Below are 17,386 nucleotides of genomic sequence, written 5' to 3'. Positions count from 1 at the left end.
GCATATGGGAAGCATATTAATAGGTCTATTGTTAAAAGCAGTTTCAGCTCCCGTTCCTGCCCCTGAGTCTACCTGCCAATATTTATGGGTTTACAATCCCCTTTTCCTAATTTTTGAAAAAAAAATTGTGAAAGCCCCATGCAGACAGGGGAAAATAACAATACAGGGAAAAAATGAAACTGCACAAGAAGTACTGAAATGGACAAAGGGACCGATTCTCCAACCTTGCCTATGTTGAGTATCACTTACCCAAGTAATCATCTTTACTTCAATGAGAAGAAGCCTATCAGTAAATATTACTTGGAATAAGTGAGGCTAGTAACATTTGAACCATGGTGGACACAATTTTCTCCATGACTAGTTTGTTTACTTTTATTCTTTTCTATCTTCTCTTTCAGTAGTAGCAATCTCAGGTGTTATTTGTAGCAAGAGTAGGCAAACATCTTCAGACAATAGTGTAATTTTAAAACTGCTTGTGTCTGTTGACTGTTTATAGACTCAATAGCCACATCTCATTGGGTGGGGGGCGGAAATCTCAAAGGATTTCACTGAAAAAATTTGGAGGAAATCCATCACTGTATCCGAAAGGGGAAAATAAATAAATTTTATTCTAACATTTGGTATGATTTTTGTAAATTTATTATATATTTTATTCCCTCCTCCTCCTTTTTTTTTTTTCCAGATATTGATCAAGACTTCCTGAAAATACAAAACTGCAGAAAATCACATTTTTGATGTGTCTTTTCTTAAGGATTGCTTTGAAAACCAGGCCACCTAGTGGTAGCAACAAATGGTCTGCTGGGAAAAAAAATAAACCCTTGTGTACTATTACTACTACTACTTAATACTGTGTATTAAAAAGTGGGGGGGGGGGGACCTAAAATTTTCTTTGAAGGGCTTGAATATTTAAAAAACAAATCTATAAAATGTTCCTGGTAGACCTTTTAGAAACATAAATGCTTTATTAATTTGAATACATAGACATATCACAGGGAGTGACCACTACACTACTGTAAAATTAAAACAAAATAGTCATTGTTAAAGACAAGATGTTATAAGACCTCCCACAGGGAACATAACATTAAAGTCCTTATTCCAAATTCAGTCCCACCAGAAATAGGGACATTCGGGAGAAAAAAAACAACACTTTTTAAATTCCTTTGAAATATATTGACAGAGCATTTTGGAGGAGAAGTGGAACAGAGTGGGAAAACAATCAATATTTTGCTATAATACAATATAATATAATATAGGAAAATCCATCCTAACTAGGGACAGTTTATCAATATGGAGAGCACATTGAAGTTTTATGATGATTTGAGGGTGCTTTCTGTTAACTAATATTTCAGCCTTGAAGCCCATTTAGGATGGGGTATGTTTAGTACCTATTAAATAGAAAGCCCCTTTAAGTTATCATTTAAATAATATTAATCTTAAACAGTTTTTCTTCAGTGAAATATACACTACACTGTAAAATTGTACACTGAATTAATTGTAAACAATAAATTATTTCCTGAATTGTATGTGCTGGTACTTAAATCCTAGTCACAAAGAGGCACAACTTAGTATAAATTTTAAATTAAAAATATAAACAGGAGAAGCTCCATTTAAAATGAATATAATAAGGAATCCATAATACACAGTCAGGTCTGGTGTTAGTGGCAGACTTCATACACATACCTCTTTAGCATGAAGTGTGCATACTGTGTGTCTCTCACACAGAGTCATTGCACATACTACCAAAAAATAACTACTTTACACCAGTTTTGCAGCAGTGTAACTCCACTGACATCACTGTGGGCCCACATGTTTCTAAACAAAATAATAATAAATTTAGAGCAAGATAACTTCATTTAAAATACACTTTCTTTACATTGTTTGAAACAGATCAGCAGTTCATGGTCTTTTTAAAAAAAATCTTGTTTTAATATTAGAATATTGTTGATAATGTATGCTATTAAGTAAACAACATTCTGAGATTTACATTTGTGTCATTTAACCCTAAGCAGGGAGCAGTACAGAACTGTATACCTAAGGGGGAAGGATTGTTCCCAGCTTGCAAGGAGTATGTGCTCTTGCTATGCTATTCCTTAGGACATTGCAGCTTGATCACCTGGCGCACCCAGGCAGTAATATAAGATGGGGTGGGTCCATACGTCTGCCTCTTCCTCATCCCTTTTTAGGCAATTTCCAGTGAGGTTCCAATCTTGCAAATATGGACACACATGAGAAATTTTAGTTGCATATATAATCAGGGATTTACATGCATGTTTGCAAGACTGGGCCCTCACTGTGGAGCCTTGTGATCTGCAGAGTCTGCAGACCACACCTGCTCCCCATTCTATGGTGCAACAAACCACTCTGCTTAGTGGGAAGATGCAGAGGAAACTGTGAGGGGAATTTACCCTCATCTGTGTCTAATAAGTGAAGCATGATTAAACGAAGTGAGATTAATATAGATTAAAAAAATCTTCTGTTTAGGCAATGAAGATGTAGGTATATACTGTACAATATACAGTATGGTACAGCATACTACCATTCTCATTAAAAACATTTAATGAGCCAAATGTTGCAGCCTTCAGAAGGCCTCGAAGGTAATGGAACTAGGTTAGTTCACTCAGTGTTACAGAAGTTCAAGCTGCACAGAATTCACGCCCTTCTTCACCTGAAACACTGTAGCATCTCCAAGGAAAACACACACTTCCACGGGGTACCTGCATTCCAGAAAGACACAAGCATGTGATTGAGGCCCAAACTTTTCATTTTTCTGTTCACTGGCCTTTAGAAACCCCAGTCAATGTGAAAATGTTTAAACCAAGCTTATTTTCTGACAGGTTTCAGAGTAGCAGCCGTGTTAGTCTGTATTCGCAAAAAAAAAAAAGGAGTACTTGTGGCACCTTAGAGACTAACCAATGTATTTGAGCATGAGCTTTCGTGAGCTACAGCTCACTTCATTGGACGCATAATTAAAGTGGAAAATGCAGTGAGGATGTTTTTATACACACAGACCATGAAAAAATGGGTGTTTAGTTCTAAAGTGCACTGCAGTTTTTGGGACAGTATTCTCTGTTAAAATGACACTGGGTCCCAGGATCGTTATGTACATCTTCAGGTTTTCTGTCAGAATCCTGCAATGCTAAACCTGAGTTTTTAATTGACTGCAGTTTCTATAGTGTGAATCACATGTTATATTGCGGTCTGCTCCTCCTCCCATTGAAATAAAGGGAAGAACTGATAAGAAGAAGCATGGCCTCCCAGAACCTTTTGTCAATTAAGTGCCTGATCCAACAAGGTGCTGAGTGCCTCCTGCAAGGTGCTAAACACTCTGTTGCCACGTTAAATGCCCCCCTGAACTTGGTGCGGGGAGTGGCACGGTCTAGGAAAATATTTAGGTAAGCTGTAAACCACTGAAAATAGACCTAGAATGATAGTGCCTTGTAGTTTAAGCTAGTATAATTCTTTTGCTACTTAAAAGAACCCTCTTTTTTTTTTCCCTTCAAATAAACTGCCCTTAAACTTTGAAGTAAAATGTCAGAAAGTTCACAATGCTTTGATCAACCTGAATTCTTCAGGGGTAACTAGCTGCACTGCTGTAGAAATTTTTCCTTCCATGCAGTCAACCTTCTATCTAGTCTAATCTGCCTACTTATGTTCTTATATGTTCCCCATCATTGTGATATCTGGGAGCCTTAACCATTCACTTTGAGGAAGTACAGGCACATTATAAATATTAAATTAGTGTAAGTATTGCTTATAAATAGTGACTATTGTGGGCCAAACTTTGTTTCAAACCCCTCCCGCAGTGAGCTGTGTGTGGCCAGAGAGGTCTGTCTGTACAAAACTTATTGCAGAATCAGAGCCCTAATCACCCTGGTGTAAAGCCAAACTAACTGGATCATTGGAGTTACTCTGGATTTTCATTAAGGGTAATTGAGAACTGAGTTTCATACTCTAAATTTTCTGATACCTAAAAGGTTGTTGTCACAGTAACAGTAAACTTGAGGCTGTGTTGTGAGCTGCAGGAGATACAAATCACAGAATTCTAGCAGGTTAGTGTTAAAGTTTGGTGTCAGCAGGCCTGATTCTGCTCTTCATTACAGTGGCGAAAGTCCAGGGTAACTTCACTGAAATAAACAGCAACTCTGGATTTAAACCAGTGTAAATGAGAACAGAAATCTGGCTCAGTAATCAAAATTTCCTACTGTAGCTTCACATTATGTATTTTACATTAAAGCTAACAGTGGAAGCTACAAACCTGCAACTCCAGGGAATTAACTCCATAGTTTTGCCCCTCCATATACGAGTTTAGCTCAAAAGAAGAGGCTATTGAACAGGCAGTACATTCATGCTGACCCTTCAAACTGTGACTCAAACCTGAGAGTTGCACTGCAAACCAGAGCACTGAACCAAGAGAACTTACATAAGAAATGTCTGGGGACAGTGACATGGCTGTTGTAGAATCCCCTGGTGGGCTCATAAAGAACTGGCAATGGTCCCACCTACACATTTGTCAGCAAGTGCCAGGGAATTGCAACAGAGCTGGCTGATACTTGAAAGAAGTGGAAAAAGAGGATAAGGAACATTAGATCATATGAGACCTCATAGAGAAAAAAAGTATTCTTTGTATTATACATGTGTATTATATAAATATTGTAAACACAAAGCATGAAGGAAAGATTGTAAATGCCAGTTACAAAAATAAAACATAAAATGGCAAAATGTCAGATTCCAAAGCAGGGCACTGAGCTCTTTCAGTAAGAAATACTATTTTAGTACAAGCACTATATTGCCTTAATGAGGTTTTAAAAAAAAATTCTCCAAAACACAGGCTACCTCAGACTCATTACACACATTAATAATTAGTTTAAAAGATATGGAAAAAACTTCAGACAAATACTTACATACTAATGATGCTTGTTCAACCTATTTGATTTTATTTAAGTGCAATGAGAAAGTGACTGACCTCTAGTGCCTATGTTTTAGCAGTCTGGTTTTAGATTTTTTTTATTTTCCCCATGGACTTTTAAAGGAAAATCCTAAAATCTGGTTAGGTCTAAAAGGAATTATCCATCTGGTTTTATTAATTTCTTTGTTGAATTATTTATTGATATCTTAAGGTTCTATGCTCTGCAGGAAAAATTCTACCGTCCTTCATTATGTGACCAGTTGCATAAGTAAGGGAAGCTCCATGTGGTCTTGATACCTGTGCATAACTACTGTTAACACCAATAGGCATGCACTCTGAGAAGAGAACAGATCCCTCTGAGACAAGAGTAATCCTTCAGATATAATTGAGATATGTAGGCCAAACAAATTAATACAGTCTTGTAATTATTTAGATTAAAATAGATCTTTAAAAATATCTGAATTAATGTACAGACCACACATGGGAGTTCCACCTTCCACATCCACTCTTCCTCTTTCTCCATTACTTATAAATCATAATCTTTGTAGATGTTTAACTCTATTTTTTATGTTGCATAAACTGTTTGTCTTGTCAGGGTATTTCTATGTTTTGTAAACATCTGTACATGTCTTATTTATTGCAATAAATAAATTTTTCTCCAGATGTATTTTTATTAGCTTGCCTGCTTTGGATTACATGCATGTAAATGGCACTCTTTTTATGGATCTGAGCCCAGTAGTCGGTCTGGAATAGCTGAAATTGATTCCCTCACTCAGTTATTCCTTAAATGTATGATAGGAATGTGCGATAGACGTCCCAGTTGTAGTGGGAGACTTTTCTTCTTTGGTTTGGGCCGAATTGCCTCAACTAGTGACTGCAAGAAAGACTTTCCTACCCCAGCCTAGTGAGAGTCTCAGTAAGTATGTATTAGAGCTAGTTGGGAATTTTCCAGGAGAATGATTTTTCTGATGGGAAATGCCCTTTTTGCAAAAGTGATTTTTTCAAATTTACCCCCCCCCCCCCCCAAAAAAAAAATCCATCAGGAAAATCCAAAGGATGGCTCCACAGATGCCCACATGGAGGCTTTTGTCAATATCACTTTCTCCCTGGAAAAAGGGACAAAAATCTTCCATATGAGTGTCACAAATTTGGTTGAGTGACCCTTCATGCACACTCGCTGGACTGCTGTGAAGGGACCTAGGTGTTTTAAGCCTCCAGAGTCTGAACAGAGCCTAGCACTGTTGCAGCCTGGGGGTCCACAGGCACATTGTCAGTATTAGACAGAGGCTCTGCACCCTCCTTTCTGAGAGCCGTGACCTTGTGGTCCTCTGCCCAGACCCCAGAACCAGTGCTGACTTCTTAGATTCCCCTGTAGCTTAAACACACCCTCTCCCAGAATCTCACCAAAGATCTGAGCATTTGGGGTTACACTTTAACTCTCTCGAGGCACAGTGTAAGTATAGCATATAACACGCACAGACACTTTGCACAGGGTTCTCTTATTTAACAAATAAAGCACAAGAGAGCCCCACTTATAGCTCGGAGTGTGATTCCCTGCTTGTGTGGACACACTTATGCTAGCTCTAATGGAGCTAGTGCACTAAAAATACTAGTGTAGCCAGGATAGCCTGGGCAGCAGCAAGCAGTGGCATGGGCTAGCTGTGCCAAACACAAAGCTGCCTGAACCCCTAGCATACATTCTCAGCATAGCTAGCCAGTGCCACCGCTTGCTGCCACCTGTGTTAACCTGGTTACACTACTATTTTTAGCCCGCTACTTCAGTGAGAGCTAGCACCAGTATGTCTATGCCAGTTGGTAATTACACCCCTAGCTCCAAGTAGAGACATACGCTTAGAAAACTACCACCATCCTAACTACAATATGGCCCTTACTAGTTCACCCTTTCCTTGGGAGACCCATCTCTGTTTACGTAACGAGGCAGGCAGGTCCACTGCCTCATCAGGTTCCTACATGCTGGGTTACTTCTCTCATCTTGAGCTGGAGAAAAGTGATCCCCCGAGTAAAGCAGCTCCTGCCCTTTAATAACTTTCAGCCCCCTATGTCAGGTGAGTTTAGACTTGAAAAAGTGGTTTGCAGTGGGGAGAAGACCTCTCTTAATGATGGCTGCTTGTCAAAGTGTAATGATGTTCTATCGTTAGGCCTTTCCCACTACCCGTGCAGGAATTTCAGACCCACGTGGCAGTAAAGAGACCACAGAGAAGACAAACAAGCTGCACGTTCACAATGGAGTTTGCCGCCTGATAAAATACATAGAGTTCCTGATCTACACAAAATTCATAAATTGTACAGATAGATTCCCCAAATCATCACAGCACACAGCTATGAAGCTAAAACATTCAGCTTCCATTCTCCTGACATGGAATTTTTCTGGAAATCCCCTTGTGGGAAAAATTTCAGGACAATTTTTTTTTCAAAAATGTAAATTTTTTTGCAGGAAGGGATTTCTGTTTTCCATCCAGCTCAAGTATGTCTCAATACAATGGGACTTAATAACCTATGTGAATTTCTAGAGCTGCTTCATAAACCTGCCTCCTTCCCCAAGAGCATCCCCTTAACTACTAGCTCATAGTTCTATATACCAAGGCACCCAAACAATCTTAACTATGCCATACAGTGACACTATACAATAGCCTACAGTATTTAAGGCATTTTAGTATTTGTGAATCCAGATTAGTTTAAAAAAAAAATTAAAGACACTGTCCTATTTTCTTCCTTTGTGGCATCACCACTGGGCAACATTAAGGTTGTTTGTGTTCCATAATTGTGGATTTCTTACCTTAACATTTTGGAATGTCTTTTAAGTGTAATCTTAACTCTGAATTTTCCCAGGTTTATAATGCTTGGTTTTGTGTTAATTACTGTTTTAAGTACCGCATGCTGGGTAAAAATATGTTTCTAAAATTAAACTCTCTCTTTATTAAAAGAACTGTTACAGAGTTGCTACAACTGCAGCTACACTCAAACCATATGCACACAGCCTGAAGCTTCCCTCCTGAAAACTGCTTCTCCCTCCAAGTTCTCTGAAGACTGCTACAATTTCAACACTTCTACAGTGATTTTTATCCATAAGTTACTGAAACATACTCTCAACCATAACTCCATTTTAATTTTCTTCGTGGTCCGGAAATTAGTTTAACATTTATTAGAAGTTTTATAAATAAACATGCCCAAGATGGAATACAGCTATGAAATCTTCAAAGAGCAGGTCAAGTAACCTACCAGTGAGAACTCTGGAAAACGTGTCCAGTGTCTCTCATACAGATGAGTCATTGCAACACTCCCTCACCAGCATCAACTTCCTGAACACCATAATCAGCTTCAGCAATGACATCTATATACAAGAAACTCACAGATCATCACAGTTACCATCACAGGTGCAGTAACCACCCCAAACGCACCAAGAAATCAGTTATCTGCAAGTACCAGGCCCTCAGATACCACAGAATAAACTCCAAGGAGAAAGTCAGGAATACACACCTTAACACACTTAAAACCCACCTTTACCAAACAAGGACACTCCACCAGAAAGTAGATTGCATCGACCTAAATACCCTAGGAGAACCTGCTTCAATACAAGGAGAAAAGAACCCTCTGACTATACACCCCTCCTTGAACCTCTATGAGGAATCATTAAACACGTACAGCCGACGGAAACCACATTCTGGAAGGAATTTCTCCTGACCCCCCCTCTTCTGGTCTTCAAACAGCTCCCCAACCTCATCATCAGAACCTCCCCACACACCAACTCAAAGCAGCACCAGACCCAGCCAGAACAACTGATGCAAACCTGCAGACATTGCTTCACTGCTACAACGATCAATAACCCCTGACAACACGGCTTTCAAAATCCTGGCCTATAAGCACATCTGGTATACTGTATGTCATCCAGTGTGTTAAATGCCCCAATAACAACTATGTAGATGAAATAAGACAATTGCTCTGCTCTCTCATGAACTCACACAGAAAAACAGTAAGACAAAAACAAAATATCACCTATGAGTGAACACACTTCACAAAACCATTGCTCCATATCTGACCCCTCAGTCTTCGCTCTTAAAGGAAACATGCATAACAGCGTCAAAAGACAAGCTTGGGAACTTATATTCAGAACCCTACTAGACACCAAAAATCATGGATTTAATAAAGATGCTGGATTTACGGCTCATTACCACAATCTGTAATCCACTCATCCTCCTTTGTCATGTGTTAATGTCCATTTCCCTTGGAATGATTTTGGGCAACATATGTTCATTCCTTACCTGTTCCACTTTGTATTTAGCTTTGACACTGAATACCTTTCCCAGACCAGAAGAGCTCTGTTTAACTCAAAAGTTTGTCTTTTTCACCAAGAGATATGGTCCAGGAAAAGATATGTCACCGATCTTATCTCATTATAGCCAATAAAGTTGTTGCACAAAAATTAGCTGTAGAGTGGTGGTGGTTGCTTTATTTCTGATGTCATAATGTCCCCACTAAACTGCCTTAGCCTATTTGTAATCTAATCATACAATCAGATACAACAATCATTAATATTAGTTTAATTACAACCTCTTCTTTCAAATATTGCCCGTAAGATTTCGGTTGATTTTAACTCTGTGGAAAGTTAGACGAGTCTGTGTTTGTTCGGATTGATCTTCCAAACGTAAGACTGTAAAGACTGCCAGATGCTAAAGATCTCAAAGAACCAGCAGCCTGTAATTCTTTTGTAGCTCAGAGGCGAATGGGTTTTCTAGTCCCCTTTCAGAAATCCACTCTCCAGTGCACGCGCTGTAAGTGGAGGGAGGACAGGCTGTACTTTCCATGCACAGGAGGTTGAATCCCTGCTATTGGAACAGGCTTAACGCGGGAGCCATGGCAGGTGCTGACGCTTTGTGCTGGGTGAAGCGCGCCAAGCCCGGGGACTGGCCAGGAAGCGGGGCGGCAGCAAACTGGTAACTGTTTCCCAGCTCCCACGCAGGGACTGGCCACCGAATCTGGCGGCGTAGGCTGAGCAGTGACTGATGCGCGGCGCCGCGAGCAGTCCCGTGGGGGCTGATTGTGATTGGCTTAGCCGGCACGTGCGGGGCTCTGACCGCGGCGGATTGAGCCGTGATTGGCTCGGGCGGGGAGTCCGCTGCCAGTGAGTTGCGCCGGGATTGTTCCGAGTTGTGATTCGCTTGATCTGTTCAGCGCGTGCGCGGATTGGCTCGGGCTGCCCGGCTGCACCTGCTCTTCAGCGCCAGCATCCCCGAAAGTGCAACAGCGCATGCGCAGTTCAATATACGTGATGCGCTGGGAAACGCTACCCGGCTTTACCGGAGAGCGAGGCGGACGGGACCTTCTATCTTGCCGGTAACTGTCTTCCCGGGTGCGGCTAAACGTCTCTGAGCTACGCTGGGCGGGCTACCTGCGGTCCCGCTCGCTGTGTAGTGGCTTGGGGTTATGAGCTTCACCGCGCGGGGCCGGAGTGGAGCTCTGCCCGGGTCTCGCTCCGCAGGCGAGTGACGGTGCTGGGGCAGTTGCTCCCTTGGTCAACCGTTACTGGGAGGCCCGGGCTCCGCAGGCGCTCAGGAACGCGGCGGCCCTCAGGCAGGGGCTGCGCGGAGGAAGTCGGGAGTGGAGGCCGTTCTCCTGCCGTGCCGACCCTCCCCCCACCCCGCCGGTGACCCCTCGGCATGTGGGTGAGGCCGTTATTTTGCCGTTAGAATGTCAGTGGCATGAGGATTCCAAGCGCCAGCTGTAGGCGCTGCGCGTTCCCTGCTGGACGCGCGCTTGACGGGGTTCCCCGGGAGCGCGTTCAGTCTTGTGCCCCCTCCCTTCAGTGTAGTGGCTCCAGCGTCCAAGCTGACATCTGACTTCGTTCAAACTGCCCCCCACCCCCAAGGATGGGGCAGAAAGCTCCCTGCCCTTCCCGGCAGCAGCTGCCCGCCTCTCCCTAGAGCTGTTCTGGGACCTAGTGGGACCAGCCAGAGAGAACAACAGCAATTAGCTCCGTATGGGGGCGGGGGACGGACAGCGGAGTTGTATAGCTAGGGCGAGTATAAAAATAAGCAGGTCCCCTATTTATCTGCCTGACTGGGGAAGTTGTGGCTAATTGCACCTAATTGGCTGGTTTCTGTTGGTTAGGCTCAGTCAAACTCTGGGACTCTGGTTTTAGCTGCTCTTGTGCATGTGCTGCCAAGTTGTGCTGCAGTCAGATCCCTGGGGCCAGGAGGGGGCTGAGGAGGAGGGTTGCACTGCCCTGGAATGCACCCTCCTTAAGGACCATGTGATGGGTCTTTGTCAAAATGTAGGCCCTGGATTTGTGGGGTTTGTTACCTGGGGTGGATATAGTTTCTTGATTCTGAACATATGCTTGTCTTCATTTGTGGGTAGCTTTAAACATAGGTATCCATCTTGAATATATTGTTAAAATCTTACATGTTAGCTGCTCTAAATCTGTTCTTATTACAGGAGGGCTTCCTTGGTGTAACTGTAATATTTTGGGGTTCAACCCAGCCTAGTAAGGGGTTGTCACTTCCTGTCCTGTAATCCTGGGTGTCTTAAATACTCCGCTGCTTGTGGCTCAGGTGCCACCAGCTCACAGACAAGCATGTGGTTCCCTGAATGTCTGTATGCTGTGGAGCCCTGATCCAGTGCTCTGACCCCAGCAGCCTGCCTACAACACAACAGCCCCACCCTGGCCTCCACCAGCCGTAGTTACTACTTGGAGGATAACCCAACTCCTGAATTTCCTCAAAACTGTCTGCCATGAAGAGTCCAGCCCTCTCCTGGAATACTCAGGGAACTAAGGTCCATTGCTCCTGTAAAAGGCACAAGTTATCACTTTAACTGGAGCTAACAATCACTTCAATTCAAACACAGCACAGAGTTGTATTATAGTAAAAATTAAAACAAAGGTTAAGTGATACTAAGTAAAACAGATTGAAGATAGAATGGGTTACAAACAAATATGCTTTTTGATGCCCAAGACCTAACTAAACAAGCTACAGACTTAGCTCAAAGTAGCTTTCTCACCAATTGTTCTTTCTCCAGCATGGCTGACCCAGACCCTTTGACCAGGACCCTATGCATGGAGCATGAAGTGTTTGGTTCCTTTGTCTCCTCAGATGTAGGATGTGGCATAGGGCCCCAAATGTCCATTGCTACCCTAAAAATGCCTCTTGTATCACAGGCAAGGGACGTACAGGAACTTCTGGGGGTCCTGCAGGTCTCTTTCTCATCTGACATAAGTCACTAAATCTGCAATATCTCTAATTCTGTATCCCTGGCCGGTAAAAATTTTTATCCTGTGCCCCCAAGTGACTGGCAAAAGGACAACTGTGTTAGCACAATCAATTGCTTGTAAGGTTTCCCATGGCTTTTACCTTTGCTTGTGGGAACTTCCCTGTATAATCACCCTTTCTCTTACACACGCCAAAAAAAAAAACACCTTTCCCTGTTTTCCCTCCCTGCCCCTTAAGGATGTACCCATGGATGCTTTTTAGTGTGGGGTCTATTGATCTGCAAAACCCTAGCAGCTGACAGCTGGCAGAGCTTCTTCAGTTATAGGGGTTACCTCTTCCTCATCCTCTAACTCTGTAGGTGTGTTGCTGTCCTCTGCTATACTGGAGCTGGCTTCGGCCCCTACCACACCTGAAAGCACATTGCTTTCTCCTGCTGAGCTGGGGCCATCTCCTCCACCCTTTGCTGCTGCTTTGTCTGCACAATGATCTCCTAAGAACACAGAACAATATTACTTCTTGCTGTGAGTTACTATATTAACCACTTTAGATGTAGACAAAATATAATGTCCCACAAGAATTGCTGTTGGAATACTACCCAGCATGCCAACTTTCTGAGTTCCCTCTGGATCATTCCTCTCTGCTTGTATTTTCGCTAAAGATAAAGGGAGTTTTTATCACCCCAATGCTAGGACTTATGCATTCTCCCCAGAGAGCATGTCTGTCTATTTAACCGTGCTTTCCCTGACCAGAGAAATCTGTGCACCAGTGTCTCTACCAAATGCTTTCTTTGTTAAAGTTGCCAAAGTAACCATGTTAACCTTCAATGTGTCGGACCTCACAAAACTAATCAGAGGACCTGCAGTTACCTCTTCGGATCCTGTTTTAAGGACAGGTGCATTAAGTTAGGCTGGATGGGGTGTGGACTTATCTTATTTCAGTTTAGGGCAGTTATTTCTTGGGTGTTCAGTCAAATCACATGTGAAACACCTTCTTGACCTGTTCGGTACATGGGGTCTGCCAGTGAGATTCCCAAGGGAGGATATAGTCTGGGGAGGAGACTGCCAGGGCTCCCAACGGTCCTTTCTCTTCCCAGGAACAAAATGCCACCCACGCCTGCCCCCCCTTCCTCTTCCCTTTGACCCAGTTTTCATCAAATCACACAGTTTATATATAATATTCTGACTCTTTTTTTCATTCATTTTTAAGTCTTCTAAATCTTGTTCTATGCACCTCAGGAGTAATCTGTAACCTTTGCAATACAATCTTTTTAAATTCACCATATTTCAATGCTTGTTCAATTTGTTTCGTTAAATACATTTAAAGCTTTCCCTGAGAATCAAAAATGGGTCTCTTGTTCTCTGGAACTTTATGGATGTATAGGTCCATCAGTGGCTATTAGCCAAGATGGACAAGGATGCAGCCTCATGCTCTGGCTATCCCTAAACTTCTGACAACCAAAAGCTGGGACTGGACAACAGAGGATGGATCACTTAATTGCCCTTTTCGGTTCATTCCCTCTGAAGCATTTGGCACCGGAAGACAAGATATTGGGCTAGATAGACCATTAGTCTGGCCCAATATGGCTGCTGTTATGCACCTCACAGAATCTTTCAAAAATGGCAAAGTATTCTTCATTGCAATCTTTTTGTATGCAGAACACCGCTTATCTCAGCTGAGTGTATCTTAATGAGAAAGTAATGCGAGCTGTGGGATCTGTCCATGTTTCTCCATGGTGGTTAGGTGTTATAGCCTCTCTCTCTAGGGTTTTCTTCTCTTCCAGCTGAATGACTCATTGGTGTGCAGCTGCTTTCTTCTTCTCTTTCTGCCTCTCAGCTTCCAGGGCCCACAACTGTGCTGCTTAATGCTGCTGCTTCTCTGCTTCCCTCTCCTAATTGTGTGACAAGTTTAAATAACTTGCCCTTCATCATATAACAGCTCTTTGGTAGAGGCAGGGATAGAATTCACTTCTCAGTGATGGTATTCAACTGCTTCAGTCATGAGATCATACTTTCTCTTCATGCAGTCCCCTACCTCACTTGCTACAAACCTTCCAACTTCCTCAACAGATGAGGTGGGTGGATTGGGTGAGGAGGGGGGAGGTTTACTGACAGCAGCCTCACTCACTGTGTAATCCTGAATCGTTCCCTGTGTACTGAATGAGGCAGGGGTTCTGTGGAAAAACTAGAATGTGATTGTGTAAATAAAGACTGTATCATAATGCATGTGCACAAAGGGGATGGATTAAGGTTGCACAGAGATCGGGGGAAAAAAAGAGGGCATTTGATAGCTGTTGGGAGAAATAAGGTGATGGTCCTTGATCATGTTACCTAACCACAAGAACATTGGCATCCTCAATCAGAGGCCAAGGACTGAATAGACATGGAGAACAAAATACTCTTAACCTTAGAAGTAAGCTTCTCTGGGTCAGGTTTCAATTGTGCAGGTTAGATAGTATGGGGAAACGTCTGCTCCCTGTGCTGTGGCTTAAACAAGACTTCAGCCTACTCAGGTTCCTTTAATGTGCAATAAATTCACTGACCATGATTTTGGAACTTTCCAAATAACCATCTCTTTACTGTGTTCTCTGCTTTGTTTGAATGTTAGGAAAAAGACCATCTCATGCATTTTGTCCTGTCTAAAGTTAACTATGGGTAAACCCACTCTTAATGCTTCATCACAAATGTTAACAATTACAAATGTGTTGGGTCTCTAATCCCTGACTGGCCCTACATTTCAGTTAATTGGATCTTTCAACAGAGGGTTTAAACTGCATTTTTTTTGTTGTTGTTGTTACCCCTGTACATCTAAATGTATTCAGGACAAAGAGTCCTCTCTCTGATTCTCTCTTGCATTGAGTAGCAGGCTTTAAAGGTGATCAGAAAGAAATAGATACTATGTACATTCTTTTGTATATTGCTAGTCTGTTTGGTTTTTTAAAGTGTTCCCCACTAGGTAGGGGAAAATAGATCCCCAAAGAAATCTAATCTCTTAGTAGAGTTAAGAAATATAGAAAGCGATAATTGTCCCAGGGTTGAAATGATAGTGGAAATTGCTACAATGTAGATTAAAAATCTTTATGGGGCACGGATCATCTTTGTATGTGTCTGTACAGTGCTTAGCAGAAGGGGACCTGGATTCTGACTGGGGCTTATGATGCTGCTGTAATAACTTGTAATATACTGGCATGTTCAACACAATGTTGTATTGGTGTTCCTGAATAAATAACTAACTTGGGTTTTTGTCTTAAATCTGCTCCAAAACCTTCCTGATCTGTCTTGTGTAATTTGTATTCCAGTAGTGCCTAGAGGCCCCAACCAAGACTGGAGCCAGAGGGCACTTGGCACAGTACAAATTACACAGTAAGATGCAGTCTTTGCTGCAAACTGCTTATTCTTTACATAGACAAGACAGAGCAGATGAGAGGGGAACTGGGCATGGAAAGGTAAAGTGACTTGCCCAGTGCCACACTGCAGGTCAGTATCAAAGTAATCAATGAGGCCAGAATTTCATCCTTAATGTTTAAGTCGATGGGACCAGGATTTCACCCCAGGTAGCTTCTTTTTGGTCAAATCCACAGCATGATCTGCTAACTAAGCCTTAAAGCTAACCTCTCTTTCTTGGTGTTTACTTGAAGGAACCTATCATTTTTTCCTTTGCAAGCAAAGCTGCCACCTGTACTAACTTTCTTTTTCCCCTCAAAAGAACTTCAAGTGTTTTCTTGGCAACTGGCAAGCAGTATAACATTCTTTTACGTGTATCTAATGAACATCAGTAATTTGGGGTGACCTGATATCCAAAACTATTTTAGTTTTATTTTAATGTCTGTCTTTGCAACTGTATTTTCAGCTTGATATCATTGGGAAGTCCAGAATTGGAGCTTGCTTGTTATAGGAAACATAAAGTATATTTTCCCCTCAAACTTTTATTCAATGAATATCCCTTCTCTGAATCTCTCCACTGTCTTTCCTTATCCCTCACAGTAAGTTTGAACTACTTGCACTAATCTTCAAGGCCCTGCATAACTTTGCCTCTTTCTTATTACATCACCCCTATTCACTTCATTCCATCAAAGATACTAACTCTGTTGCCATGTTTCTTTATATTCCACCACTGTGTCACCACTCAGGCCTGGTCTACACTATGAGATTAGGTCAAATTTAGCCGTGTTAAGTTGATTTTTTTTTTTCTTTTATAACGAATGCATCTACACAACCAACCTAAAGGGCTCTTAAAATCGACTGCTCTACTCCTCCCCGACAAGGGGAGTAGTGCTAAAATTCACCTTCATGAGTCGAATTTGGGGTAGTGCAGATGCAATTCAATGGTATTGGCCTCCGGGAGCTATCCCTGAGTGCTCCAGTGTGACCGCTCTGGACAGCACTTTTGACTCCGCTGCACTAGCCAGGTACATAGGAAAAGCACTAGCAACTTTTGAATTTCATTTCCTGTTTGGTCAGCATGGTGAGCTCAGCAGAACAGGTGACTGTGCAGTCCCAGAATTGCAAACGAGCTCCAGCATGGAGCGAACAGGAGACACTGGATCTGATTGCTGTATGGGGAGAAGAATCTGTGCAGGCAGAACTCTGATTCAGCAGAAGAAATGCTGATATATACGCCAAAATCACACAGAGCGTGGTGGACAGAGAATACACCAGGGACACGCAGCAGTGCTGCATGAAAATTAAGAAGCTCAGGGAAGCCTACCAAAAGACAAAGGAGGTAAACGGTCACTCCGGGTTAGAATCCATACGTGCAGCTTCTGTGATCAGCTGCATGCCATTCTAGCGGGGAACCTACCAGTACCCCACCACTCTCCATGGACACCTGTAAGGCGGCAGCCTCATGCAACACGGGTGAGGATTTTGTGGAAGAGGAGAATCCGTTCTCCCCGGCAGCCAGGACCTTTTCCTCACCCTGGAGCCAATAGCCTCCCAGGGCAAATTGTTCCTGGACCCTGAAGGCAGAGGAGGCACCTCTGGTAAGTGCACATTTTGTAATGACACTACAGGGGTTAAATTGTGTTTTAATGTTTTATTTGACCTGAACAACTGGGAGGTATTCACGGCCAGTACAGCTACAAGAAAAATTTGTTAACGTATCTGGGGATGGAGCAGGAATCTTCCAGGGACATCTCCATGAAGCTCTCCTGGAGGTACTCTGAAAGCCTTTGCAGAAGGTTTCTGGGGAAGGCTGCCTTATTTCGTCCTCCACAGTAGGACACTTTACTACACCAAGCCAGTAGCAGATGGTCTGG

At 42.5% G+C, this 17,386-nt stretch overlaps 2 protein-coding genes across 12 annotated transcripts in view; both read left to right on the top strand.

Moving 5' to 3' along the window:
- MGAT4D (MGAT4 family member D) overlaps window positions 1–5,569 on the top strand; it is a 112,657-nt gene extending 107,088 nt beyond the window's left edge. For 10 of the 11 annotated variants that reach the window (XM_043545719.1, XM_027825257.3, XM_037897251.2 and 7 more), the window contains one exon: window positions 683–5,569. In XM_043545719.1, the coding sequence (XP_043401654.1) occupies window positions 683–703 (21 nt within the window). In that variant the 3' untranslated portion in view covers window positions 704–5,569. The remainder of the gene's footprint in view (window positions 1–682) is intronic. The other variant, XR_005225132.2, reaches the window with a different exon arrangement.
- A 4,588-nt stretch (window positions 5,570–10,157) lies between these two features.
- The window catches only part of CLGN (calmegin), an 84,442-nt gene continuing 77,213 nt past the window's right edge, over window positions 10,158–17,386 (top strand). The window contains 2 exon segments of the mRNA XM_027825252.3: window positions 10,158–10,229; window positions 10,232–10,258. Of these exon segments, the coding sequence (XP_027681053.3) occupies window positions 10,173–10,229; window positions 10,232–10,258 (84 nt within the window). The 5' untranslated portion in view covers window positions 10,158–10,172.

The sequence above is a fragment of the Chelonia mydas genome, chromosome 4, assembly GCF_015237465.2.
Source record: "Chelonia mydas isolate rCheMyd1 chromosome 4, rCheMyd1.pri.v2, whole genome shotgun sequence".
Lineage (NCBI taxonomy): Eukaryota > Metazoa > Chordata > Testudines > Cheloniidae > Chelonia > Chelonia mydas.
Note: the sequence above shows the minus strand (reverse complement) of the source record. Positions and strands in the feature narration are given on the sequence as shown.